The following is a 26,434-nucleotide window of genomic DNA, read 5'->3' on the forward strand; positions in this document are numbered from 1 at the left end:
TGTTAAATGTTCTTCGAACACTTGACTTTTAATGTTTACAGAATTCCAAATTGTAGTAAACCAATCCCCTGTTATTGGGCATTTAGATTATTTTCAATTTTCATATCATAAACAGCATTTGCATGTGCATCTTTGGGCATCCGGTTTTCCATGCATCTCTGGTGATTTCTGTGGAGCAGATTAGTCAGAACTTTGGATCGCAGGACAGGCAGTTTTAAGGCTCTTGGTGCATGATGATGAATTGCCTTCCAAAAAAGCTGTGTCCATTTGCCTTCTCCCAAGTTGACTTTGAGAATGCCAGTTGCAGACCACCTTATATTTTAATTGTGTCCAAAGGTCTCCAGGGCAGGGTCTTGTTTGGGCATCTTTGACCCCATGCCCAGCTCAGTGTGCAACATATAATACAAGTTCGTGTTACACGAATGAGTGAGAACAAAGGAAGGCCCCGATTAGTACCAGTGTCTGAGTCACTATGAAGGCCGGCTCCGTAGGACTTGCCACCCAGTTGACATGGGGACTCGGTGCAGACTCATGTGTTGAAAGGCATCTCAAAGTTGAAGTGGCCAATGGGAGAGATGAGGAAACCATACAACATAGTCATTGAGACGGTCTGAAGACGGGCAGGAATTCTTTTTTGTACTCCACTCTGTGGGCAGCTTTATGTAAAGCCCTGGAAGAATGACCTTCACTGAGCTGGTGAGGTCATCAAACTCTCTGTTCACATGGATATCCTGAGGAGAAACCCATTACAAGGCTGTGCGTTATCACTTTCTGAGAACTTGACTGTTTTACTTATGTACCCAAGGTATCAAAGAAGCTTATTAGGGCATTAGTTGTCCCAAGCCTGAAGGATTGAAGCTGTAAACACATCTCTGGAAAGGCTTTGACTCAGGCCTGGGTTGAAAAAAATCAGAGGTAGAATAAGCAGTGATTTGTGACTAGACTCTTTTCATAATTTGTATTTGGGGATTCTCTCCTTAATGTTTAACCACCTTAGAAAAGAGTGACATTTTTTCTATATTAAAAAGGCAAAAGTGAGTGAAAAGGGGTTCTCATCTCCTGTGCAGTTCCCCAAGTGAATCTTCCAGCACCTGCAGCCAGTACTGGACAGGGAGAGGGGCCACCTTGCAAGAGCTGAACCTGCAAATCCAAACATTGGTGAGCAGTGAGCATTGTGCCCCCTAAGCCACCTATTCTCTCTCGGCCAATGAAGAACCAAGGCAGGGGTCTGAGGTGAGACCACCGTGATACCCCACACGGGAGTGGGAGGCGAGTCCGAGTGGCATCATGACCCAGGTTGAACTTGGATGTGGCCACACCATGTATCTGCGCTGGGCACTCTTTCTCTAATCCCCACTTTTTTCCCTCTAAAATGGGGGAAATTATACCTCCTAGGGCTGTTGGGAGGATCAGAGATGAGTTTTATGAGAAGTTCTTACAGAAAAATCCAGCAGCTCTAGGGCAGACAGTGGATTAGCCTGGACAGACCTGAGAACACCAAAGCAGCCTTCACTTCGCATGGGATTCCTGGACACCTGAGAAACACACACACAGGTGACAGACGATGAGCCCAGGGAGGCGGGAGGGGTCCCTCATCTTTGTTGATGTGGCTCTGGGCGGCCCCGCTCCCTCAGCTCAGAAGGCACCTCCCTCAGACATGATGCCCTTGGTGAAACTGGAGTCGGGGAAGAAAGGAAGGGAGTGGACACTGACTGAGCCCCCACCCTTCACCCACTCTGTGCTGGGAGCCAAAGACATAGACACACAAGACACACCCCGCCCTTAAAGAGCTCACCGGTACAGGGAGGAGAGGAAAGGAAACATAAAAGTATAATGTGAAGAGTGCCATGAGACCAGGTGCACCAACCCTCCCTGGGAGGTAAAGGGTGGGCGGGGATAAAACCCCTGAGCTGAGCTTTACAGGTGTGGTGGGTGGAGCTGGGCATTTCAGTAAGAAGAGCCTCAGGATCAAAGCAAGGCTGAGAAATTGCACTGTGTGGTAGGAGAATTGCAAGCAGCTTGGGCTGAGAATGATGTGCCTTAAGGCGGGGGGGGGGGGGTCTGCTGGCAGAGCCCAGAGCCCACATGCTGTGAATGACACGCTAAGCTTGGATTTGTCCAGAGGGGAGTGCCCAACAGATTTAAAGCAGGGGCATGTTTCTGGTGTAGAAAGATCACCTGGAAGCAGGTGGGAAGGAAGGGCCAAGAAAGTGAACAGGAGGAGGTGAGAAGGAGAAGCAGGCAGCCCCGTTCCCCCCTTCTCCCCACACTGTTCTTCAGGAGGTGAGATGGAGGGAAGATGTGGAAAGGGAGGGTTCAGCACTGGACCCCAGGCAGGTCTGTGCCGAGCCCCCAGCTTCTGACTCAGTGGGAAGGAACCCCCACCTAGAGGCAGCCCTTCAGGGGGACGACACGTTCAGGTTCGACTCCCAGAATCCAACGTGCCTATTCCCATCTGGAGGATGGTCCAGCAGGTGGCTGGAAATGGGGACCCAGAGCTTAGAGAGAGGTCTGGGTTTCAGCCGGAGCTAGGAGAGGAGTGAGCCTCAGGCTGGGGAAGGGGGTGCTGCTGGGGGCTCCTGTGCCAGCTGAGGGCCACGCAGGGCTGGATGCCCCCAGAGCTGCTGGTACAGTGGTCTTTGTGGGCCTACTCCTCCCTCCCTTCTCTGTTCTCTGCTCTCAGTGATCAGCCACACCCTCCCCACTGGAGACAGAATACCTGGATGGCCCCTGGGTTCCAGCAAAGCCAGGGGAAGAGCAGGGTAAGGTGAGGGGAAGCCAGGTGGCCCTGGCCATCTTCAGCAGAGCACAACTCCAGTGGGCTGAGGGGGAGGGGCAGCTAAGAGGGAAGGATGGAGGGGGAGGAGTCTGAAGGAGTTCTTGGGTCAAGCCAGAGATGGGTGAGTGAATGACAAGGGGAAGAAGTGGTCACATGAGGAAGCCAGGGGGCCCCCTACCCCACCTGGGCTCTGGGACCCATGTACCCACTGCCACTGGGGTGAGGAGATGTAGTGGGGGAAGGGTCTGTGTGGACAGGCACAGGCAGGTCTGTGCCAGGGCCTTCCCCATCAGGCTAGCACTCACAGCAGGAATCCTCAGTGTCTGGTTGACCTGCAGGCCCAGGTCAGGGCTCCCACTGCAGAGATGCGGTTGTTGCTGCAACAGAAAGGCGTGTGCATGGTACTGTCTTGCAAACAACTGTGCAGAGCCAGGTTGCCCCCAGGGTCTTGGCTGGAGCTGCTGGTGCAGCCCCCAGGTCCAGCTTCACGCACACGCCAGGGGCCCTGGGCAGGTCAGTGTGTAAAAGCTTCATCAGAGGCTTCGGTGTTCAAGATTGCCCAGCAAACACACCTAGAGTGTTATTCCCCCCACCTCCTGCACCAGCTGCTGCTCCCTGGCCCTCAGCACTCAGCAGGTGCTCCCACGCATCCTGCCCCAGCTGGCACCCCGTTCCTATCCCCATGACAGCCACCCAGCTCCCTCCCCACCTCTTCCTACTCCTGATGGGCACAAACTCCAGGCCTCAGCACTGCTCTCGGCCACTCTGTTTCCACAGTCAGCCCCATGTCCCTCTAACTTAGACCCCAGCTTGACCTTGAATTTCAGCATCTCTCCTCTGGCCATGGCTCCTTCCATAAGGAGGAAAAGTGGGCAGGATGGAGCACATGTCCCTGCCAATGGCAGGCAGGCCCAGCTCATTCCGGCAGCCCTGGTGTGAGACTCAGCCGCAGTAGCCCATGACCTGTCTGGCCTCTTCCGTTCCCTCTGGGCTGTGGCTCCCGCTTTGGTTTTCCCAAGAGGCCTGGGACCCTGCCAGGGCCTGGAGGAGCAGCCCACCCATGGCAGGCCCCCTCAGCAGCCGTGTGCTGGGCAAAGAAGACCACTCCTCCTGAAATGGAGGAAAACTCGTGTGGAGCACACACCCCACCCACCCCCGCACCAGGCTCTGCTGAAGATGCCTTATGCGTTTGCACTTCCCAGCCCCTGGCCTCGCAGTACACGTTAAAAGTCCCAATTACAAAGGAGGAACTTGAGTGAGAAGGATGGAGCTGGGCTGTGGCTGCGGCCCCACCATGAGTGCGTGTGGCAGGTTTGGGCACAAAGTGGTAAACAGCAGCAAGATGAGCCCCAGTCCCTGGGTGGCTGTGGGCCTGGAGGCAGGGGCGGGGCACCCCGTGCTCTCACCTCATGTAGACCTCCTCCAACATGTTGTTGGTCTTGAGCCCTCCCCCAGCGCGGAGGCTCCCGGATCCCCACAGCCATTATACGAGATGTCCAAGACCTTCGGGAAGATGTTTGACGGACGCAAAGCAGAAACCCCATGGGACCACATGTGAAGGTGGAGGAAGCCAGTCCCCAGCCTCCGAGCCCAGGAGGCCCGAGGAGCAAAGAGCGTGGACAGAGAGCAGAAGACCACAGAGGTTCCAGAGGAGAGCCCTGGGGCTTGGACGATGGTGACTGGCAGAGTGGAAAGACCAGAAGCAAGCACAGAGGGTGGGTGTGGATGCGAACGAGCCTCAGGACTGGGCCATCTTCCTTGGGCAGCAGGCCCCAGAGACACAGTGATCAAGCTCCCCCCGCCCCGAGTGGGGACCTCTCAAGGGCAGGGCCCCCAAGGCACAGCGCAGCCCAGGGCCCAGAGGGCACCCCAGTGAAGGGCTATTGGATGAAACATACCCAGGAAAATGTGATGGGGAGGAGGGTGGGAGCTCGTGGGTGCCCTGGGGACACAAAGCCTGATCTGTCACCTTGTGGGGCAGGACCCCAGGTCAGCCCTGTCAGAGGGCAAGGCAGTGGCTGCTGTTCCCTGAGGAGGATCCCACAGAGGCAGCCGCCACCAGAAGCATCACAGGCGCCTGTGCTGCCCACTCCCAAGGCCTACGAACCACAAGACCCAAGGGAGCAGGCAGGGTGTTTGAGAGTGTGTGCTGGGATCCCAGGGCGCAAGGCTGTCATCTCAGGGAAGCATCTGCATCTGCCCAGTGGTGAGCATGTGTCACTGGACTGCATAGTGTCCCCACCGGCCGCCTGTATGTGATGTCTCAGAAGGTGTGCAACATTCAGCTGTGGACGCCTCACTTAGTGACATGAGAGTGGGCACAGGGAGACCACATGTTGTCGTCCTTAAGTAGAGCCAGGAAAATGAAAATCACCTGAAAAAACATTCTTTGAGGGCTTCCCTGGTGGCGCAGTGGTTGAGAGTCTGCCTGCCGATGCAGGGGACACGGGTTCGTGCCCCTGTCCGGGAGGATCCCACATGCCGCGGAGCGGCTGGGCCCGTGAGCCATGGCCGCTGGGCCTGCGTGTCTGGAGCCTGTGTTCCGCAACGGGAGAGGCCACAGCAGGGCCAGGCCTGCGTACCGCAAAACAAAACAAAACAAAACAAAAGAAAACACATTCTTTGAGCTCTGCTGAAAAGATCCAAGACTCATTTCTGAAGAGCTGCGAAAGATGGGGGGCTGGCGTCTGGGAGACCTGCCCCCAAAGGACAGGCCGGAGGGGCTTACTGGGCGAGGCCTCATACCCCTAGTCCCCTGGCGAAGGCTACAGTTCCTGGGCCTCGCAGGTGATTCCAGCTTATGTTAAGCTCAGTGAGTCCTGTTTTCTGCCAGGGCTGGTCCAAGCATCTCCCCTTCAGAAACACCAAGACAGACTTTTTATTCACTCTGTTCATTCCTTCAGAAAGTGATACCGATGCCCGCTGTGGGCTGGGGTCTCTGCTGCACACCAGCGTCAGGGCGTTGAACCCCACGTGGGCCTGCTCTGCCCTCAAGGAATTCACATTTATTGGAGAAGCTATAAATATAAGTTAATGGGATGTTAGCTATTACAGACCACAACAGGGAGGTGTGGGGACAGAGTGGGGGCCAACCCTGCCTAGGGGGTCAAGAAAGCAGAGAGAACCTTGAAGATTGAGGGACACACTGTGCACGTGGGCAGGCACCGTGGAGAGTGGATCTGGGGAGGAGCGGATGTGCTTGTGGAAATGCACACAGGCCTGGCGCTGGGCTGGCCAGGTAAGCCAGTGGAGGAAGGTGGGAGTGACGGGCACTCGAGAGATGCGTTAAGAAGTGAGAAGGTGGGTGGGAGGGGGCGGAGACAAGAGGCCAGGGGACCAGTTGGATGGCTTGTGCCACTGTCTACACAAGAGGTGACAGGGCCAGCACAGCTGTGGCAGTGAGGAGGCAGTGGTGTAGAAAAGGAAAGAGCAGGGCTGGGTGGGTAAGAAAGCTGAGAGATATTTTACACATAAAATGGGCAGAAGTCCTACCCACCCACCCCGCTTTCCACTCTGTCAACACTTAGCTGGTCTGACCTGGTCCCAGTTCTCAGCCTCCAGCTGCCCCCCGTGTGGACCTGCTGATCCCTTTCTTCACCTGGATAAGAGCTCCTCATCCTCACCCAGGAAGCCTTGCCTGTTCCGCCAGGCTGGGCCGGGCCACTGTGGACCCCATGTCCACTGTGCTTCCATCCTTCCAGGCTCTGGCTGTTAGACCTCTCTGCCTGGCCTGTCTCTCCCACACACCTGGGAGCCCCTCGAGGGATCCGAATCTGACCCCTGTCCATGGTGCCGGCACCCAGCACAGGCTGGTTTGAAGAAATGCCCAGAGCAGAGGGCTCAGCCACCAGTTCCACAGAAGTGTTAGCACCTAGGAGAGCTCCCTGCAGGACAGTGAGGACTCCCTGGGCTGCCTCCCAGGGAACCTCCCAGAGAAGGGGGCTCACACCCTGCATCCAGCCCTGGATATGACACCCGCAGGTTCTCAGACATGTACATTGCTCTTCCTCAGACACTCCAGGGCTGGGAGAGGAGGGCGGTGGTCCGCCACTTTGCTGAACAGCTGGAGGGTGAGAAAGTTCTATACGCATGAATCGGCCTCCTGTAGTTCCAATGCTTGTTCTTCAAGACCCCTGCAGCCAACCCATGAGGTAGGTGCCACCCTTGCCTTGGGTCAGGTGGGGAGACTGAGACCCCTAAGGGAGTCTGTCCCACCCACAGATCCCCATTTGGGGAAACAGCCCATCCCTGCCATGCAGCCTTCGTGGGGCCTTGCCTTCCAGCCCCTCCATCCTCACTGCCTCTCCTGTGCTAACGCTCTGACCGTGCAGGCCCAGAGGGATGCCTACCCTTAGTTTGTTGAAAGTCTTAAATGAGCTTCTTTTTTTTTTTTTTTTGAACTAATGTTTTTATAGTTACCTTTTTTTGTGTGTGTGTGTGGCTGTGTTGGGTCTTCGTTGCTGCATGCAGACTTTCTGTAGTTGTGGCGAGCGGGGGCTACTCTTCCTTGCAGTGCGCAGGCTTCTCATTGCGGTGGCTTCTCTTGTTGCAGAGCACGGGCTCTAGGCACGTGGGCTTCAGTAGTTGTGGCAAGTGGGCTCAGTAGTTGTGGCTCACAGGCTCTAGAGCACAGGCTCAGTAGTTGTGGCACACGGGCTTAGTTGCTCCGCGGCATGTGGGATCTTCCTGGACCAGGGCTCAAACCCGTGTCCCCTGCATTGGCATGCGGATTCTTAACCACTGAACCACCAAGGAGAGTTTCTCTTTTTTTTTTTTTTTGCGGTACGCGGGCCTCTCACTGCTGTGGCCTCTCCCATTGCAGAGCACAGGCTCCGGACGTGCAGGCTCAGCGGCCATGGCTCACAGGCCCAGCCGCTCCGCGGCATGTGGGATCTTCCCGGACCGGGGCACAAACCCGTGTCTCCTGCATCGGCAGGCGGACTCTCAACCACTGCGCCACCAGGGAAGCCCGAGAGTTTCTCTTTTAATTTCACTGATTTCACAACAGTTTTCTTAGAAGGCAGACTGTCTCTCTGGCGGTTAAACTCTAGGGCTGATTCGCCCAAGCCAAGGCTGGCGCCACCCCCACTCACACTAAGCAGTCAGAACAGTGATCCCTGAACTTTCTGGATCAGACAAATCTCCTGGGGCTCCTGTTGAAATGCAGATGCACCCACATCTCCCCCAAGAGGATACAGAGGTTCAGGAGGCCCAGGGCCACGGAATCTGTATTCCTAACCCAGGGTCCCAGGTGATTCTTAAAATCAATTGGGGTGGTTGAGGACAGGCAGGTAGAACTGCATATTCCTGGCAAAGCAGCCAGCCCATGCAAAGGCCCTGGGGCATGAACAAAAGTGGTAAGATCAAGGAATTCCACTGATGTCTTCCACAGCACTCGGAATGAAATCCTCATGTCTTTTGCCATGATTTGTAGTTCTGCGGCCCTGCTGTCTCTCCATCCCACAGCTGGACCCTCTCTCCTGGCATGGTAGCCCAGTCACACTGGTGTCTGTGTGCCTGGGAAATAGTTCCTCATCTCGAAATGCTCTCCCTCTGGTCTTGCCATGTCTGATTCCTCCCCCATTGCACATTTCAGCTTAAACATCTCCTCCTTACAGAGTCCTCCGGAGTGGTCACCTCTCTAAAGCGGGGAGGGGCTCCACATTCATCTCTAGAATCAAGCCCTGTTTGTTTCTTTTGTAACACAATAATTATGGAGAGTTATCTTGTTAATGTGTGTTCCTTGAGGGCAGGGACTTAGTATACTTCATGGTTGGATCCCTAGTGGCTGTCAGCACCCAGCATATGCAGTGGTGGGCAGTAAGACATTCGGGGAATGGGCTGAGAGTTCTGTACGGGGATGGGGGGGGAGCAGGATCCACAGCATGGATGCTCAGAGTGGTCCTGCCTACTCCACCCACCCTGCCCCAGGAAGATGGACATGAGTGCCACCATGGTCTCCCTGGCCAGTGGCCGGATGTTACCTGCTTGGTCATTCAGCTGGTTATAGCTCAGGTCCAGGGGTTTCAGGCCTGTGTGGGCCAACAGGAGTTCAGCAAGGTACTGGGCCACCTGCTCCTCCAGGCCATTCCCTGCCAGCTGTGCCTTCTGCACAGCCGGGTTCACCGCCAGGGCGGCACAGAGAGCCCAGGCTCCCACCGCTCCCAGCTGGTTCTCTGACAGGTCCACATCTGGGGGCCAGCACCACTCCTTAGTGGTGGGATCCAAAGCCAGGCATCACCCTCCTCCCTCCCGCACACCTTCCAGGCCTGACACAGCAGGAGGGGCCTTGCAGTCAGACTGTCCAGGGGTGGATGGTGAGTCTGCCACCCATCAGCTGGGTCCCCTCCGGCCCCAGGCAGCTTCCCAGACCTCAACCCCCACTCCATGTCTCCACGAGTTTTGTCAAGAGGCTAAAACCACCTACTTTGTGGGGCTGTGGAGGACGTCTGCGATGTAGATGCAGCCACCCCGCTGATGATTTGTGCGTGGCATAACACAGCCCACCCACAGAAGCCCCCACTGCTACATTTCCGGGGACTGGCAGTGACAGCCCAGGTGGCTGTGTATGGAGCTCATATGTGAGCAGACGCTCCGCTGAGCATATGTTTCCCACATACCCAAGGTCTAAGTGGCATTGTTGGGCCCACTTCACAGATTGGAAACTGAGGCTCAGCAAGGTTGGCTCCTTGCCCAGGGTCACCCTGCCACAGAGGCGGCATTTGAATCCAGCCCTGACAAACTCCAGCACCCTGCCTCCCGCACTGCCCGGCCCCTGACCCTCTGTGCCGCACTCTCCCACCTGCCTTCAGGCACTGGGAGGATGACGTATGCAGGGGTGCTGGCTAGCAGAAGAGGGTAGAGGAGGGGTCCAGCACTGGGTGCACCACAGAGGGTCTAACTCCACCCCACCCTCCCCACCCTGTGATGAGGCTCTGCCCCCAGCAACACCGGCAGGTCGGGGGGTGACAAGGCCCGGTGTGGGGGTAGCCTGCCCCCCTGTCCCAGGCACGGCACCTACCACAGATACTGCTTTTGCTCAGAGCACCTGCCAGGGCCTCCGTGCCGGCCCCACAGAGCCCACTGTCCCGAAGTTCCAGCCTCTTGATGTAGGGATTGGAGGTCAACACAGAAGCCAGAGCCTGGGCAGCCTGGGGCAGAGAGGGGCCTGAGACCTTCCCAGAGCTGAGGGCCCCAGATAGCTAGCCAGTACCCAGGCTCTGTTTGCAGGGCTCAGCCCACTCGGTGCCCTCCAGCTGGAAGGACCTCCCCTTCCCACAGGCCCAGGGACATCTGCTTCTCCTTATAGGCTCCACCCAGGAGCTTCGCTGACCCTCCAGCAAGTTATGGGCCGCTTGCAGGCTCCCCAGCCCTTGTACTGAACTTTGTCATAGCCCCGATCCCACCTGTCACCCATTGTGGGGGATGGGACATGCCTGGTACAGAGCAAAGCCGAGGAGTGTGTGGATGGGCTCAGGAAGGGACCACACCCATGGCTGCTGCTCCCAGGTCCTTGCCCTCCAAGCCTGGCCCCAGGATCCCTCCAGGGGTAGCTGGGGCCCCAGGCCACGGTGCTGCAGGTTGAGCTCTGGGGTGCTCCCTTGGTGCAGAAAGCAGGAAGCAGGCACGACGCTGTGGGCCCAGCAAGACCTCAGGTAGAGGGTATCCTTGCCCAGTTCTCCCAGCTTATGGGTGCCTGATAGGAGACAGGGATGGATGTGGACCCCTCCCCTGCCTCCATCACTATGCAGCCTTGTTTTCCTTCTAGAGGCATTTCCTCCTGCTAGTAGGGACTGTTGCCCCCACATACAGACAAGGACATTGAGGCTCAGAGAATGCAAATCCTTTCCCCAAAGTCATGCAGCTTATAGCAGCTGATCCTGGCCCTACCCTGCCTGTCTGACACCAAAGTGCATGCTGTGTCTTCCGCTGGATTGCAGACCACATACGCTTTATGAACATTTTATGGGGAAGGAAGCTGAAGCAATTCTAAGTTCTATACATCCATTACTTTAGTTTCTCCTGAGGGTTGGGAAAACCCAGCCCTGATCCCATGTCAGGGTGGGACAGCCCTTCTTAGACTGTTTGGCAGGATTTTTGCATCTTAACATCATTCTGGAAGCCTGTTCTAATCGTGGAACTCCTGATGCCTCCAGGAACATTACGGAGATGGCACAGGGCTGGAGCGGCCGCCGGCTGCCCCGAAGGTGTCCACGGAGGGATGCGCTCCTGCTGGACAGGGTCCCCTGCCTACTTGGCCCCAGCCTGCCCCCCGACCCGTAGGCACCTTCTTTCTCCTGGTCGGAGTTCGAATCCGCGTCCGAACCCTTCTGGGCCTCCGGGACCCCTGCAGGACGCCCAGCGGCCGCCGCCGCCCCTTCCTCCAGCTCTTCCTTCTCTCCAGGCCCCTCGCAGGGACCCCTCATGGTTACTTCCACTCTGCACTCGCGGACACCGAGGCCGGGACTGCGAGGGCTGCATCGGGAGCGCAGCCAGGGGATGTGGGCAGACCCTCCGGTGCATCGACCTATCGGATGCGACGCATGGCGAACAGGCGCCCGCTACAGCCAATAGAGAGCCTCCCGGGCGGCAGTTGCCCAGGCGACCCCGAGTTGTTGGTTGCTGCGGACAACGCTGCAGCCCCGGGCTGACCTTGACCTGCTCGCAGCCAGGAGCGATTGGCGCGTGGCGGGCTTGTCTTCCCGTCGCCCTAGGCGGCTCCAGCATAGCCCCCTTTCCACTCCAGAGACTGGGGGTGGGGCAGCTTCTCGGGGGCGTCGCAGAGGAGGCTGGGGGACCTTGCAGGGCCTGGCCACCTCCTCTCTGGAGCCAGGGTCTCGCTCCCATTCTGTGAGTCCCAGCTCTCACACGCTTTAGCGTCGCATATGTTGCTCCCTCCACCGAGAACATTCCTCCCCAATGCTTCTTGTTGAACTTAAGATCTGCAAGTGTCAGTTCAGAGGTTGCTTCTTCCGCAAGCTTTCCTTGTCCTCCTCTGGGCTCCTGCTGGCCCATGCTGCCCTCTCACAATACCTATCCCACCTGTCATCACCCCAAGGAGGTGAGGCCAGAGGGCAGTGGACAGAGACTGCGCCTCTCTGTGTGTCTGGGGCCCAGCAGAGGGAGTCTGAAGCGGATGGGAGGCCCAGGGCAACGGGGGGTTGGGCCTGGGAGGTGGAGGCTGAATCCTGTCCTGAGTGTCCCTTTAATAGCTGCTGGCCTGGCCCGGCTTGGCGCCTGCTTCTTGCTTTACCTCCTGTTCAGCTGTGGCTGCAGCTGCTGTGCTGACTCACGCGCCCCAGCCGCCGGCAGGATCTGGGAGCATGGGCTCCCCAGGGGCCGTGGTGGGCTGGGGGCTTCTGGATTACAAAACGGAAAAGTATGTGAGGACCCGGAACTGGCGGGTGGGCGCCTTGCAGAGGTTGCTGCAGCTGGGGGTCATGGTCTACGTGGTGGGGTAAGAGAACGGCTCCTGGGCGTGCTAGCCGGAGGGATCACGACTGGTCCTGCTGGGCTGAGGGGTGAAGGTCTGACTCTTCAGGGGCTGGGCTGGTGGTTGTGGAGCAGGTCAGGAGGTGGGCAGAAGGAAGGCTCTCCGTCTGTCTAGAGGCCAGTGGGGTGTAAGAGCAGGTTGTGTGCTTGGGTGCCCACCTGCATTCTTTCCTGTGCCTTGTTCCCAGCCCCATATTGGGCTTGGGCACAGAGCAGGATGGGCCCCCATCCCTGCACAGGAGGCCCCCGGCCGGCAGGAGGTAGTCCCTGACACTTGTGAGAGCTGAAGCACTAAGGCCCCCAGTAGAGACCAGTTTAAGCTGGGTCAGGGTAGTCTTTAAAGAGGAAGCTGGATCTAGGCCAGGCAGGAGGAGGGGATTGGCTGGTGAAGGAGGTGGTGGTGGGCATCTCCAAGCCCATGGGTGCCTGGTGAGGGTACTGGCTCTCCTATGCATGGCCAGAGCCTCTGGCCTGTGCAGGGTGTTTGGTGCGGGAAATGAGGTGGGGAGGAGGTGGGGCCCCTGAATGCTGGCCTGGGAGCCTGGAGGGTATCGGGGGAGAGACTGAGCAGGTGGTCCCAGATCTGCCGTGTGCCAGGGACATACCATACCACCTGTTGCCTCCTCCTCAGGTGGGCCCTCCTCGCCAAAAAAGGCTACCAGGAGCAGGACCTGGACCCCCAGATTTCTGTCATCACCAAACTCAAAGGGGTTTCCGTAACCCAGATCAAGGACCTGGGGAACCGGCTGTGGGATGTGGCTGACTTCGTGAAGCCACCACAGGTGGGTGACTTGGTGCTGCTGCCAGGTACTGGCACCTCTGATACCATCCCTGCACCGAGTGTGTGCGAGAGAGGGATGTGATGCCAGAGGGGGTGCTGGTGCTGTCACAGGGCCACGCTCGAGAAGGGCCTTACAGAGGAGTGGTGTCTGGACAGGGCTTTCAGGGATGTGTAAGAGGTTTCCGTGCAGAGGAGGTGATGTGATGGGAAGCCAGACCAGAGGGATGCATTTACAAAGTCTGCATCTGGAGTAGATAAAGAAGATGTGGTACATGTATACAGTGGGATATTTCTCAGCCATAAAAAAGAATGAAATAATGCCATTTGCAGGTACATGGATGGACCTAAAGAGGATCATACTAAGTGAAGTAAGTCAGGCAGAGACAGACAAATGCCATATGATACCACTTATATATGGAATCTAAAATATGACACAAATGAACTTATCTATGAAACAGAAACAGACTCACAGACATAGAGAACAGACTTGTGGTTGCCAAGGGGGAGGGTAGTGGGGGAGGGATGGATTGGGAGTTTGGAATTAGCAGATGCAAACCTTTATATACAGGATGGATAAACAACAAGGTCCTGCTGTATAGCACAGGGAGCTATATTCAGTATCCTGTAGTAAACCATAATGGAAAAAAAAATAAATTAAAAGTCTGCATCTGGAAAGGAGAGGAGTGTCTAGAAGCTCAAGGCTTGAGCTTGAGGGTGGGGTGAGAGGGGTGCAGGGTGCCGAGACCTGGAGCTTCCTGGACGCCTCTTCTCTGACCTGGAACACTGCTGTCGAGTGCTTCTCCTCTGCCCCTCCCATGCTGCATTTCCGGCAACTTCTCCTTCCACCCGATCGTCCACAACCTTAGTTTCCTCCTCTGTCCTGCCGGTGCCCAAATTCTAACCCCGGTGACCACCTGCCCTGAGCACAGCTGCCTCCTGGGTGCACACCCGCCACATCCAAAGAGAAATCATCTCCCTCTCCCAGTGTGGCCTTTTGTCATCCAATGACATCCACCAGTGCCGAGGCTGGACCTGCTGGATACCTTACTGTCCCTCCCTCCTGTTCATACCATTTCCTAACAGCTTTCACAGCTGCTCACACCATCCCTGAATGGCTGAAGTCTCTGGTGGGTCCCCATGCGGCATCCAGGCTGAGCCTGCCAGCCCTTACCTTTGACCCTTAGGAGGCTTCCTTTCATGATGGTGGCCACGAAGCCCCTCTAGATCCTGACTACCACCATACCGCTGCCTCTGCCTCTGCCCAGCCCTCGCCTCCCCTTCCTGGGCGTGCATCCCCCACACCCGCTGAGCTCTCGTGTGCAGCACAGAGGCTCCAGTCATCTTTTGTCCAAACAGAGCTTACCTCCGGCTCCCCTGGCCCCTGGCCATGCCTGCAGTGAGGGGCACACCTCCCCACTAGCCTGGATCTTCAGTGCCTGGAAGCAGGAGGCTCTTGGAAAATTCTGGTTGAGCAACTAAATGAATGTGGGAGGCACACATGGGCTCAGAAATGGCCAGCAGCCCAGCCAACCTCCTGTCTCTGCCTCCCTTGCCTCACTGGAGAGCGTTTTCCTGGGGCTCAGGGCTGATGACCCTATGGGGCCAGGGCCCCTTCCCGCACAAGCCAAGCTGCTGGCTTCTGGCATCTCCCGATGGGAGCGGGGAGCAGAGACCAACCCTGACACTTGTCTTCTAGGGAGAGAACGTGTTTTTCTTGGTGACCAATTTCCTTGTGACGCCAGAACAAGTTCAGGGCAGATGCCCAGAGGTAAGGCTGCCTGAGGGCTTCCCAGCGGGTTCCTAGTTCCAGAATCTCCTGCTGCTGTCCCCCATGAGGTGTCCAGGCCCCTCCACATCCTGGTCCCACCTCTGGGCATTCTGGAGGTTGTCAGGGTAACACCCAGAATGGGGCACAGTGCTCAGGTGGGCTCTTATAATAGCAAGAGGCAAGCTGGGGGACTTCCCTGGTGGTGCAGTGGTTAAGTGTCCGCCTGCCAATGCAGGGGACACGGGTTCGATCCCTGGTCCCACACGCTGCAGAGCAACTAAGTCCCTGCGCCACAACTACTGAGCCCATGCACCACAACTGCTGGAGCCCATGTGCTTAGAACCCATGCTCTGCAACAAGAGAAGCCACCACAATGAGAAGCCCGCGCCCCACAATGAAGAGTAGCCCTCGCGCGACACAACTAGAGAAAGCCCGCACACAGCAACGAAGACCCAGTGCAAACAAAAAGAAACAAAAAAAACCAGGCAAGCCCTTTTCTATGCACAGCCTCTATTAATGTGTGCTGGGGCAGCTTCCATTTTTGTGCGCAAACAGCACACTCCTGCTTATGCTGCACTCAGGGTCCCTTATGGTCTCTGGGTACTTTTCACTACAACTGTGGTCAAGCCCGTCTCCTGCCATCTTCAGATCCATTTCTTATCCAGAAATGCAGATCCTCCCCCTGAAATCTCACCTTTTCCCCTTGCCTAGGGATGTCCCAGGGATCCAGTCTCTGTCACAGAGCCCACTGACTCTTCTCTCCAGCTGTGGATTTTTTTCCAATTTTTTAAATTGTGATAACATACATGTAACATAAAATTTACAATCTTAACCATTTTTAAGTGTACAGTTTCCTAGCTGTGGATTTTGTTTGAACAGTCAGGAACCAGGACATAGCCTTGGAAGCCTACCTCCATGGTGACATCTTTCTTTAATCGAGGCTAAAAGTTAATTGCTTGCTGGGCTGGAGAGTAACTGTGTGGTCCCTGCCCCTAAGTCCTGGTCGTTGGTCCCACCACAGTTGCTGGGGATGTCACATGTCCCTGGTCTGCCCCATCCTCAGAGGAGGTGATGTGTGTGCACTGGGCAAACGCATGATGTCCTTCCCTTTCCAAATGCTCAGACGACGCCTATTTATTGTTCAGTGTGTGGACTGTCCTGAAATTTTTCTGGGGCCATGGTTCTGCATTTTCTGGAATCCATGGGATTCCTCTTTGCCCTGTGTCCCGGCTTCTGGCTTGTCCCATGAAACTGACCACCAGATCTGACCACCCGGCTTCCTGAGAGCAGCTCCTCTGAGGGTCCTGGTCGTCTGGTCCCTCCCAGCACACCGTGCTCCCTGTAGTGTTACAGCTTCAGAAACCTGCTGAGCCTCCCCCGGGGCTGCAGAAGTCCAGCCCGCATACGCCAAGGAGCTTCTGCACAGACAGCCCAGCCACGATGCCAGGTCCTGCGACAGGGGCAGAGGCTGCAGCTGGGAGCCCCAGGGAGGCGCCTCCTCTGCCAGCTCAGGGCCTCAGGAAGGGTTTCCCACTGGACTCAGAGACTCAGTCAGGATCTTGAGGCTATCCAGGCAGAGGGGGCTGCGTGGGCAAAGGCCCCTGCTGTATGGGGTGAGGCATCTCTGGGGTCACCTGCTGCTCAGTGGGGTTGGAGCCTGTTTGGACTGGAGTGGGAAGGGTGGAGCCCAAGATATCAGGGCCCCAAGAGCCCTGCTGTGGAGCTGAGCTTGATCACAGGAGCATGGGGGGCGCAGAGGGGCTCAGGGGAGGGGCACTTCATCTTCTGTGCCTTGGGAGGGATGATTCAGGCTGCTGGATGGAGGAGAATGAGGCCGAGATGGGGACCCATGTTGGTCACCATGGGGTCTGGACAAAGGAGATGGTGGCCCAGCCAGGGTGGAGAAGAGGGGCAGATTCAGGACACAGGTAGGGACAGCAAGGCAGAGCAGGTGGCTCCACACTGTCCTCTGCCCTCTAATCACATTTGGCTCAGAGCCCCTGAGCCCTTCTTACCACCAGATGCTGTGTCCCCCCTGCTGCCCCTGAACTGGGTGCCCTGGGCAGCAGCGTCAAGCCTCAGCCGGGACAGAACTACAGAACTGCGTCTGTGGGCTGTGCCTTCCTTTCGGGGCCTGGGACCCCCGGAAAGCTCACCACCTTCCCCTCTTGGCTGATCCCCAGAACTCTGTCGCTGTGTGCAGGCACCTATGTCCCTGTTTTACAGAAGAACCAGCAGGGAAGGGAGGAGCCTGTGTACTTCCCAGGCCCCTCCCACCAGGGCCGCCCCCTTGGTCAGCCCCCAGCACCTCCGCCCTGGCATGAACTCACCTTCCCCACCGTCCTGCCATCTTCCCTGTTCTGTCCTCTGAATTGGACCAGAGGAGCTAGGCCTGGATGAACCACTTCTTTTTTAAAAAATATTTATTTATTTGGTTGTGTGGGGTCTTAGTTGCTGCAGGCGGTCTCCTTAGTTGTGGCTCGCCAGCTCCTTAGTTGCGGCATTCCAACTCTTAGTTGCGGCATATGGGATCTAGTTCCCTGACCAGGGATCAAACCTGGGCCCCCTGCATTGGGAGCGCAGAGTCTTATCCACTGCACCACCAGGGCAGGGCAGTCCCCCTGGATGAACCACTTCTGCCCCGACAGAAGTAGCAGGGCAGGAGTCTTGCTCAGCCTTGGAATACAGCAATTGCACCCCTACCCAGCCAGGGCTGTTCGCGCCCCCCTTTCATTTGCACCCTCCAGCTTTCTCTTGGGCCCCCAAACTCAGGGATCCCTGAGAGGCTAAGGCAGGGAGGGGCGTGTCCCTGTGGACTGCAGGGCAGGTCACGGAGGAGGCATCCCTCGGCCCTTGGCAAGTCTGCTCTCTCACCCCTAGCACCCCTCCATCCCGCTGGCTAGCTGCTGGGCCGACCAGGACTGTCCTGAAGGGGAGACAGGGACCCACAGCCACGGTAACCGGCCCCCCCAACCCCCACCTTGCAGTGCTTCCACTGGAGTGGGGGCTCCGGGGGCCTGGTGGGACCCTGGGTGGCTCATCAGTGCACATGGTGCCTCTGCGTCTCTCTGTCAACGGCCCCCTCCCCACCCCTCCCCAGGCCCCATGGAGATTTGAGGGCCTGGAGTTTGTCTTGCATTTTCAAGGCATAAAAACGGGCCAGTGCGTAGTGTTCAACGGGACCCACAGGACCTGTGAGATCCGGGGCTGGTGCCCAGTGGAGAGTGGTGCTGTGCCTGTGTAAGTCTCCCCCGCATCCTCCATCCCTGCCCCAGGACCACAGAGCCTGCCACTCACCGCCGCCCGCCCCCCCCCCTCCCCCGCCCTGTCCCCTGCCCCACAGGAAGCCCCTGCTGGTCCAGGCCGAGAACTTCACGCTGTTCATCAAAAACACCGTCACCTTCAGCAAGTTTAACTTCTCCAAGTAAGGTGGGAAGGTCCTGGCTGGTCGAAGACCCTCTGTGTCCCCTGCCTGGCCTGACCCTCGCCCACCCCTTTCAGGTCCAATGCCTTGGACACCCAGGACCCAACATATTTCAAGCGCTGCCGCTACGACCCGCGCTCCAGCCCCTCCTGCCCTGTGTTCCGCATCAGGGACCTCATGGCTGCCGCTGGAGGGGTCTTTGAGGACCTGGCGCTGCTGGTGGGTCTGTGGTTGGGGGCAGGGTTCCGGGAGGGCTGGGAGAGGGCCCCGGGCCCCAAGCCGGTGGAGCAGTGCTGTGCTGTGTGCAGGGCGGTGCCATGGGCATCCACGTCCACTGGAACTGCGACCTGGACACCAGGGCCTCTGACTGCTGGCCCCACTACTCCTTCCAGCTGCAGGAGCGGAGCTACAACTTCAGGTGCGGCCCCCACTGCCCACCTGCTCCGAGCCAGGTTCTTGTCTGCCTGTCCTCCTGTGGTGGTCGGGACAGACCACCCCTCCCAGAACTCTGGATGCCCACTATATGTGGGAGGGGGGCCCAGGGGAAGGAGAAGGTGGTCTCAGCTCCACGACCCCCAACACAGGCTCCATCCAGCCTCCCTCCTGAGCCCTATCTCCTCCACCCCACACCCCTGCTGCTGCTGGGACCCCTCCCCCAGCCCCTCCTCCCCCATCCTGCCTCTAGCACCTCCCTCCACTGCACAGGGGGCTTTCTTTTTTACTTTTCCCTTAAGGTTTTATCAAAAAAATTACAAAAATCTATAGAAAAGTTCAAAGATTAGTACCGTGAACACCCATATAGCTGTCATCTGGGTTCACCAGGGTTTTTTTTGTTTTTTGTTTTTACCATTTTGACACGTTTGCTTTCTCTCTCCTCTCTAGACTGAGCTGGATATATTTAGATAGATTTCAGACCAAACCATTTGAAAGTAAGGAGATGTCCGGCAGACACTCACCCTTCCCCAGGCTGTCCTGAGAATAAGGACCTTTCCCAAGTGACCGCTGTCCTGTTGTCACATTCAAGAAATTTAACACTGGCAGAATGAATCTAATATTTAAATTTCCCCAATTGTGCCAATAATAGTCCGAAATCTTTTTATTTTCCAGTCCAGGGTGTACTCAAGGAACTTGCATTGCATTTATTCTCATGCCTTTGAGTCTCCCAAGCAGACCTTCCCCTGCTGCTGCCCAGTGGGATCCTATGTTTCTGCCACCTCATGTCACCTCGTCACTTGCGTGCACACACACACAAGTGGACCTTGCCTGGACTGGTTTCACTGACCTCCCCTGCCCTTTGCAGCTATGTGGAGCTGGCCCCCACCTGTGCTCTGCTCCCCTTAGTTCTGTGCTCTCGCTGGTACTGCTTTGTCTAGAACTCCTTCCTGATCCCTGGAAAACCAACCTGCGTGTCCCCACTGCAGAAAGCCTTCCCTGGTTCCTAGGGGAGAGTGAGCTACCCCCTCTGGACCCTCACAGCCCTGGGCCTGCCCCCCAGCTCCCCCTGCCCCCACTGCAGGCATCTATTTAGAGACCCCTCTACCCCATCCCCTCAGCAGGCAGGGAGCTCCTGAGAGGCGGGTCCTGCTTGCTCTTTCCCTGTATCCTCAACAAAAAACCCAGGACTCAGGGTAGGGCTGGGGGTTTGTGGAGTCAGTGGGTGAGTAAGATGGAGGCCTGGGAGGGCCAGCCTGGCCGGGAAGCGGGCAGAACAGGCCACCAGACTCTCTCCTGCCCCCAGGACGGCCACTCACTGGTGGGAGGCCTCGGGTGTGGAGGTCCGAAGTCTGCTAAAGCTCTACGGGATCCGTTTTGACATCCTCGTCACTGGGCGGGTAGGTGGGCAGGGGCGGGTGGGTGGGGGGTGACAGGCACGGCTTAGAGGCTTACCCAGGTCTCTCAGGCAGGGAAGTTCGGGCTCATCCCCACACTCATCACTCTGGGCACAGGAGCAGCTTGGCTGGGCGTGGTGAGTCTGGCTGAAGCGTGCTCCCTCTGGCTTCGGTGAATGTGGGCCCAGGCCCATCCGATGGCACAGCCGAGCCCCCTGACGTTAGGTCTAGTTGGGGGGAGGTCTGGGGAGGTGGCGGGAGGGCGGGTTGGGGGCCGGGACACAGGTCAGTCCTGCCTCTCCCAGATCACCTTCCTGTGTGACCTGCTGCTGTTGTACGTGGATGGAGAAGCTCATTTCTACTGGAGGACCAAGTATGAGGAGGTAAGCTGCTGGCCTGCCTGGCGCCTGGGCTCTGCTACACTTCTGGGGAACGTCGGCCTGAGCCCCGACCTGCTGTCCTTATCTGCAGGCAAAAGCTCCAAAGGTGACCGCCAGCCCTGAGCAGACAAAACTGGCATCTGCACCCCTGCATCTGGCTGCCCAGGCTCCTTAGAGGGGCCCCAGCGCCTGTCCCAACAGCCAGGGCTGCTACCAGGAGCTGGACACCAAAGCCTTGGCCCTGGCGCCTGCTTGCTGGCCCATTCCTGAGGCCTGTTCCCTGCTGTCAGGGGTCGGGGCTGGGAAGGGAGGGGCCTTGCCTTGGGAACCTCATGGATGGAGCCCCAGCAGGACCAGGGCAGGGAGTGGGAGAATTCCATCCTTCAAATCCCAGGCACACTGTCCCTACCCTGACTCTGGCCTCGGCAGGGTACCGCCCAGGGAGCAGCAGAAGCTACTATTGCACAGAGACCTGCAGCGGAACATGTCCCAGGGCGCTGGTCACAAGGGCTCCAGCTGTGTCTGGAGAACTCTCTCCTAGCTCTGTCACCAGGGCTTCCAGCAGCGGCTCACTCACCAGTGGTCAGCACAGACCCTCCACTGGCTGTGCAGGCTCTAGCCCTCTCCCCTGGCAGCACCCCCATTGTAGGTAGAGCCCCCACCCTCTCAGCGCCGTTCCAGGGTCTGTGCTGCTGTAGTCTAGGGCAGGGTAGAAAGAGGTCTGACAAGAGGGCTGGCTGTCTCCGCTGCTCTGGTGCTGGGTACCTGGGGCTCGTCCCCACCCAGTTTGGGGGGGTCATCCATGGAATTCAGACTGGGGCAGGCAGATGACCCAACCCACTAGGACCTGGCAATGGCGCATGCACCAGCCCTTCCTGGTGGCAGCCCTCAGACTGTGGAGGGCTGGGATTGGTAGAAGAGGATGGAGAAGCTGAGTTGGTGGTCATTGGGTCCTTTGGGACCGTCTGTGTGCTCCTTGGTGACACCCAGCTCAACCTTCTGGAACTGTGGGGGTGGGGAGAATGTATATCTGGAATTCACTGCTACCCAAGGTCACACACCTAAGAACCAGCCCGAGGCAACTGCTCGAAGGAGGCCCTGTCCTTCGCTTCGGGTGGAGCCCAGTGGCCAGAAGGAATGCCCCAAACAAATTCCAGAGGCCCCGGCAGGCTGGCCTGGATCTGGCTGTGACGTCCTCACAGGGTGTGAGTCCTGCCTGCTGGAGAACTCCCCATGCGCCAGGGAGCCTACAGCTGGGAGGGAGGGACTGGCTGCAGGGGTCTGACCCTATCTTGGCCCCAGGAGAGCGGCAGGGGTTTGGGAGTGCACACCTGGGAGGCGAGGGGCTGCTTTCTCATGGGGCCCGGTGACTAGGCATGCTGGCCGCTTGCCGGGGCAGTGACATGGGCCAGCTGGGGAGGGCAGGGTTGGGGTTCAGGCTGGGCTAGCATCTGGAACCATCTGGCATCTGGAGCCTCAGCAAAGCCTTGGGGTCCCTGCTGCCTCGCAATCCCCAGAGCAGTGTCTCTGGGGAGGCAGGCCACAAAGGTCAGGGTGAGAGAACATGGCCCTGAGGTCTTTACCAGGGTGGGGTCCCATGTACAGGGCCCAAAGAAAGCTGATGTATGGCTTCAGGGTCCAGGAGTAAAGCCTGTCGACAGCAGCTTCCTGCGTGCTCCTTACAGGCAGAGACGGGAGCTAGTGGTGCCTGTGGTGGGCACAGCATCACCTGGGAGACGAGTGGGCAGTGCAGGGTGGGCCTGGGGACCCCACCCCAAGGACCAGGGGGGCTGGAAGGCACTTGGGGCAGGTTCAGGCTCTTGCGCACGCATCCCCTGGGGCAGCTGGAGAGCAGCACCAGGGTCTGAGCTTGGAAAGAGCTGCTGCCTCAGTCTGTACACAGTGCGCACCCCAGGGTAGCCGCGCGGGCATGTGGATATATGCTTGAAGCTGTGTGTGTGCCTGTGTGCGTGTGCCTCTGCCTCCCTAGGCAGGCCTCAGGCACATGCCATGCTCTGGAGAAACAAGGGGACCCCGAACTCTGCTGCCCTTTCTAGGTGGCCTCCTTGGGGCCCGGGCACTTCTGTCTGGACCCATCCCCCAGAGGAGGGGAGCCTGACACTGCCCCTCTTGTACCTAGTGCATATGGGTGTATGTATAGTGCCTTCTGAGCAGGGCAGAGGGCACTGGCCTGAGTGTCCTCGACTAAGGGCTGTCCCAGGGCTGGCATCTCCCCCTTGCAGAACTTCTGCACCTTTGCTTTGCACTGGGGACAATCGCGTGGTTCCTGGGGGCAGGTGAGGACTCAGTGCCGCAAAGAACAATGGACACAACACAGGCCACATGGCTGGCTAAGCAGTTATTATCATGGATTCCTGAGGCTGGGGCTTCTTCCCCACCCGCCCTACCCCACCTGCCCAGGTTGCTGGAGTTGGACATAAACTGGAAGGCACTGCACAAAGAGTCCACCACACCAGCGCTGGCCACACCGGCTCCAAAGACTCAAAGCTCGGCCCCTGAACTACAGTCCAAAGGACCCCCCCTAGCGTGGGCAGGCCCGCAAACCGGAGCTGCCTTGGATGGAGGGCAGGCAGCTCTCATGGACTGCTGGGGTCCTGGGCTGGCACCTGGCTGGGGGGCTGCACAACCTGCACTGTCTCCTCCAGGCTGCCGCTAGAGAAAACCACATAGTGTGTGATGGTCAGCCCCGGCAGCTCCCGCTGGTTCTCCTTGCTGTGCCAGATGCCATAGCCGAAATATACCAAGAGTCCTGCAGGGGTGGCGCGAGCATGAATGGCAGGTCTCAGCCCTGCTCGCCCTCCTCACCCTCCTCCTGCAGCCGGCCCAGGACACCAGCCTGGCCCCCCACTCACCGATCAGCAGCCAGATGGAGAAGCGCACCCAGGTCAGGTAGCTCAGCTTCAGCATGAGGCAGATGTTGAGGAGAATGCTCAGGGCTGGAATCAGGGGCACCATGGGGATCTGAAGGGGCAAGGGTAGGGCTGGGCTGGGCTGCAGGGGAGGCTGCTGGCCCAGGGCCCAACTGCTCTAGAGGCCTCAGAGCCTTTCTCTGCCTCTGGAGATTCTGGAGACCAGGGCCCACTCACAGACACAGGTGGATGTGCATGCTGCCTCCCCAGCCTGTGAGCCGTGGTCATCCCACTGCAGCGGAGGATGCGGGGGAGAAGGGAGCTGGTGGGCTGACAGCAAGTGGGTGTTGGGAGTGGAGAGAGGTACCTGGAAGGTGTCCTGCTGGCGTTGCTGCTGGTGGGCCCCCAGGACGAGGAGACTGAGCAGAAACATGATGCTGCAGAGCAGAAGCAGCAGGATGTAGCCCCAGCGAGGGAGGTGCAGGGCTGAGTCCCCGAAGATCAGCACACAGCCCAGGGTGATGGCTGAGGCCACCAGGACGCAGATCGCTGAAGCCACGGCCACTCCAGGGCTGCACCTATCCAGGAAGCCCAAGTAGGGCCTGAGGGCTGGCCGCAGCTGCCCAGGCTCGGGGGCTGGGACCTGCTCGGTGCCCACCAGCTCTATGTGGTCTGAGAAGGAATTGTACTCCTTGGCCGCAGGGCGGGGGCTGGCTGGGCTTGGGGAACTGGACAGAGGGGCCTTCTGGAATCGCAGCACGATAATGCTGATGGCCACGAAGGTGTAGGCCAGCAGTGTGCCAATGGACAGGAACTGGACCAATGCCTCGAGGTCCAGCAGCAGCGCCACCAAAACCGTGAGAACCCCGAACACCAGGATGCCTACCAGAGGCACCTGTGTCCGGGGGTGCACGTAGGCAAATGCCTGGAAGAATAGCCCGTCGGCGGCCATGGCGTAGATGATGCGGGGAAGGCAGAAGAGACCGTTGAGCAGGACAGTGGTCATGGCTGCAGCAGAGGGCGGGGGCTGGTCAGCATGGCACATAGACACCCCACGGGCCACAGCTGGGGCACCTCGGGAGCATGCGCACGAGTCTGCCTGGGTTCTCAGAGTGAGCCTGAGTGCCTATAGGGTGCAGGATTGTCACTACCCCAACCCAGGAGTGGGACACCTCAGTTTAGGTCACAGGCCACTGGGGAATCTGGTGAAGGCTGAGTACCTCTGTCCAGGAAAGGACACAGAAGCACACGCCCAGACCGACATACCATGTACAACGGGGAGTAGGTTGAGTAGGTCTCTGCCAACAAGCCTGGGTGGAGTCTAATAAGTAGCCCATTCCCGGGTCCATTATACAACTGGTAAAACTGAGGCCCAGCTGGAGATGTGTTCCCCGGGAGGCCAGGGCAGGACCCCACTTACCGCAGATGGAGCCAGTCGCCACGAGGTAGCCAGCCCAGCTGTAGCCCCGCTGGTAGAAGGCGTCAGCGAGCGCTGAATTAGGGTCCAGGCTGTGCCAGGGCACCATGAGGGTGAGCACCGTGGAGACCAGGATGTAGGCGCTAGCTGCGAGGCCTAGCGAGATGGCAATGGCCAGGGGCACGGCTCGCTTCGGGTTCCGGGCCTCCTCACTAGAGGCGGCAATGACGTCAAAGCCCACGAAGGCATAGAAGCAGGTCGCGGTGCCGGACATGATACCGGAGAAGCCGAAGGGTGCAAAGCCGCCCTCCTCCTTGCCCCAGTTGTGTGAGCGGGCGAGGACAAACCCCAGGATGATGATGAAGAGGATGACGACCATGCTGATGGCAGATAAGGTGTGGTTGAGCCAGGAGGAGACACGGGCTCCGCAAGAGACGAAGGTGGAGGCCAAAAGTAGGATGCCGGCAGCCAGGAAGTCAGGATATCTGGCCAGGAGGGGCACCTGCCAGATGCCCACATGGGCCTCGGTGAAGTTGCGGATGTGGTGGTCGAACATGGCGTCCAGGTAGCCGCTCCAGGCGCGGGCCACAGCAGCACCAGCTATGACGTACTCGAGCACCAGGTTCCAGCCGATGAGGAAGGCCCACAGCTCGCCCATGGACACATAGGTGAACAGGTAGGCAGAGCCTGTGCGGGGCACGCGTGCCCCAAACTCAGCGTAACACAGGGCCGCCAGCAGGGAGGCCACCGCGGCCACAGTGAAGGACACGATCACGGCCGGGCCGGTTATCTCCTTGGCCACGGTACCAGTGAGCACATAGAGGCCCGAGCCCACCATGGACCCCACTCCCAGCAGGGTCAGGTCCAGCGCGGACAGGCAGCGCTGCAGCGATGTCTCCATGGTGGCCTCCTCCAGCGGCTTCAGCCGTTTCAGCTTCTGGCAGAAGCGTGCCAGGCCAGCAGTGCTGGGCAGTCCTGAAGCCATTGCAGGCAGCTGAGAGGAGCACCAAGCCAGCTGCTGGCACCTACCAGGGCCAGAGGGGAGTGACAGGCTGCCCAGCCTTCCGTCCTCCCTCTGATCCCACCCAGGGGTAGTGAGCCGCTTAACACTGGCCTGCCAGAGGGCAGGGCTGGGACAGGGGTGGGTGGGAGGCCCTCTCTGCCTCAGGGGCTCCATGGTGGAGCCGAATCTGGGCCTGTTGGTGGGGGTGGGGGGTGGACCCTGAGGGTGAGAAGGGGGCAGCCCCAGGGAGCATGGCTGGGAACCAAGCCCCTGTGATCTGGGATCCCAGAGCGAGGTGGAAACCCGAGGCTTTCCGGGAGCTGGGCCAGGCCTCCAGGACGCGGAACAGGAGCGGAGCTGCAGCCCTGGGCGTAGCCCAGGCGGCCACCTGGCCCCAGACATCGCGGTTCCCCCCTTCCCCGCCCCGCTGGACTGGAGGAACAGCGCACCTGACGCGAGCCGGGGCGCCCTGGGCGTGGCGCCAGATCCCTGGGCTCGGCGCTGCACTGCCGGCCCCAACATGCCGCCGCCGCCCCTGGAGCCAGTTTCGCCTCACCCTGTCCCCAGGTACCTGAGCCTTCGCCTCCTCCTGGGCCTGAATCTGTTTCCGCTGGACTCTGCTACCCACCTACTGTTGCCACCGCCGCTGCCGTCGCTGCCGCTCTGCACGCTGAGCCTGCCCCGCCTGCGG

At 58.6% G+C, this 26,434-nt stretch overlaps 3 protein-coding genes across 3 annotated transcripts; 1 reads left to right on the forward strand and 2 right to left on the reverse strand.

The window, feature by feature from the left end:
* Positions 1 to 527: 527 nt before the first annotated feature.
* LRRC74B (leucine rich repeat containing 74B) lies at positions 528 to 11,205 on the reverse strand. Its single transcript, XM_022551527.3, is given in 13 exon segments — positions 528 to 656; positions 659 to 731; positions 1,440 to 1,535; positions 3,085 to 3,125; positions 3,128 to 3,156; positions 4,186 to 4,225; positions 4,228 to 4,299; positions 5,524 to 5,600; positions 5,602 to 5,632; positions 8,764 to 8,970; positions 9,801 to 9,937; positions 10,340 to 10,475; positions 11,067 to 11,205. Coding segments are annotated over 13 exon segments (1,137 nt in total). The 3' UTR covers positions 528 to 597.
* Positions 11,206 to 12,102: 897 nt separating this feature from the next.
* On the forward strand, positions 12,103 to 20,628 carry P2RX6 (purinergic receptor P2X 6). Its single transcript, XM_022551480.3, has 12 exons — positions 12,103 to 12,236; positions 12,903 to 13,053; positions 14,749 to 14,820; positions 17,701 to 17,776; positions 17,967 to 18,060; positions 18,164 to 18,244; positions 18,322 to 18,463; positions 18,553 to 18,662; positions 19,983 to 20,076; positions 20,145 to 20,210; positions 20,379 to 20,456; positions 20,545 to 20,628. The coding sequence occupies exons 1-12, from the start codon at positions 12,103 to 12,105 to the stop codon at positions 20,626 to 20,628; spliced, it is 1,182 nt and encodes a 393-aa protein (XP_022407188.1).
* A 2,422-nt stretch (positions 20,629 to 23,050) lies between these two features.
* SLC7A4 (solute carrier family 7 member 4) lies at positions 23,051 to 25,757 on the reverse strand. Its single transcript, XM_022551272.3, has 4 exons — positions 24,744 to 25,757; positions 23,691 to 24,331; positions 23,327 to 23,435; positions 23,051 to 23,223 (listed from the first exon to the last, which is right to left on the reverse strand). The coding sequence occupies exons 1-4, from the start codon at positions 25,723 to 25,725 to the stop codon at positions 23,051 to 23,053; spliced, it is 1,905 nt and encodes a 634-aa protein (XP_022406980.1). The 5' UTR covers positions 25,726 to 25,757.
* Between the last annotated feature and the right edge of the window lie 677 nt (positions 25,758 to 26,434).

This window comes from Delphinapterus leucas, chromosome 14, assembly GCF_059928025.1.
Source record: "Delphinapterus leucas isolate spDelLeu-1000000601 "Yukka" chromosome 14, BTC_Dleu_Yukka2, whole genome shotgun sequence".
Lineage (NCBI taxonomy): Eukaryota > Metazoa > Chordata > Mammalia > Artiodactyla > Monodontidae > Delphinapterus > Delphinapterus leucas.

Coding starts and splice junctions, on each gene's coding strand:
- P2RX6 (XM_022551480.3), top strand. CDS start 12,103: ATGGGCTCCCCAGGGGCCGTGGTGGGCTGGGGGCTTCTGGATTACAAA. Junction 18,061..18,163: donor GAGAGTGGTGCTGTGCCTGT/GTAAGTCTCCCC, acceptor CCTGCCCCACAG/GAAGCCCCTGCTGGTCCAGG. Junction 18,245..18,321: donor AGCAAGTTTAACTTCTCCAA/GTAAGGTGGGAA, acceptor CACCCCTTTCAG/GTCCAATGCCTTGGACACCC.
- SLC7A4 (XM_022551272.3), bottom strand. CDS start 25,725: ATGGCTTCAGGACTGCCCAGCACTGCTGGCCTGGCACGCTTCTGCCAG. Junction 24,332..24,743: donor GGCGACTGGCTCCATCTGCG/GTAAGTGGGGTC, acceptor CCTCTGCTGCAG/CCATGACCACTGTCCTGCTC. Junction 23,224..23,326: donor CTCCATCTGGCTGCTGATCG/GTGAGTGGGGGG, acceptor CCACCCCTGCAG/GACTCTTGGTATATTTCGGC.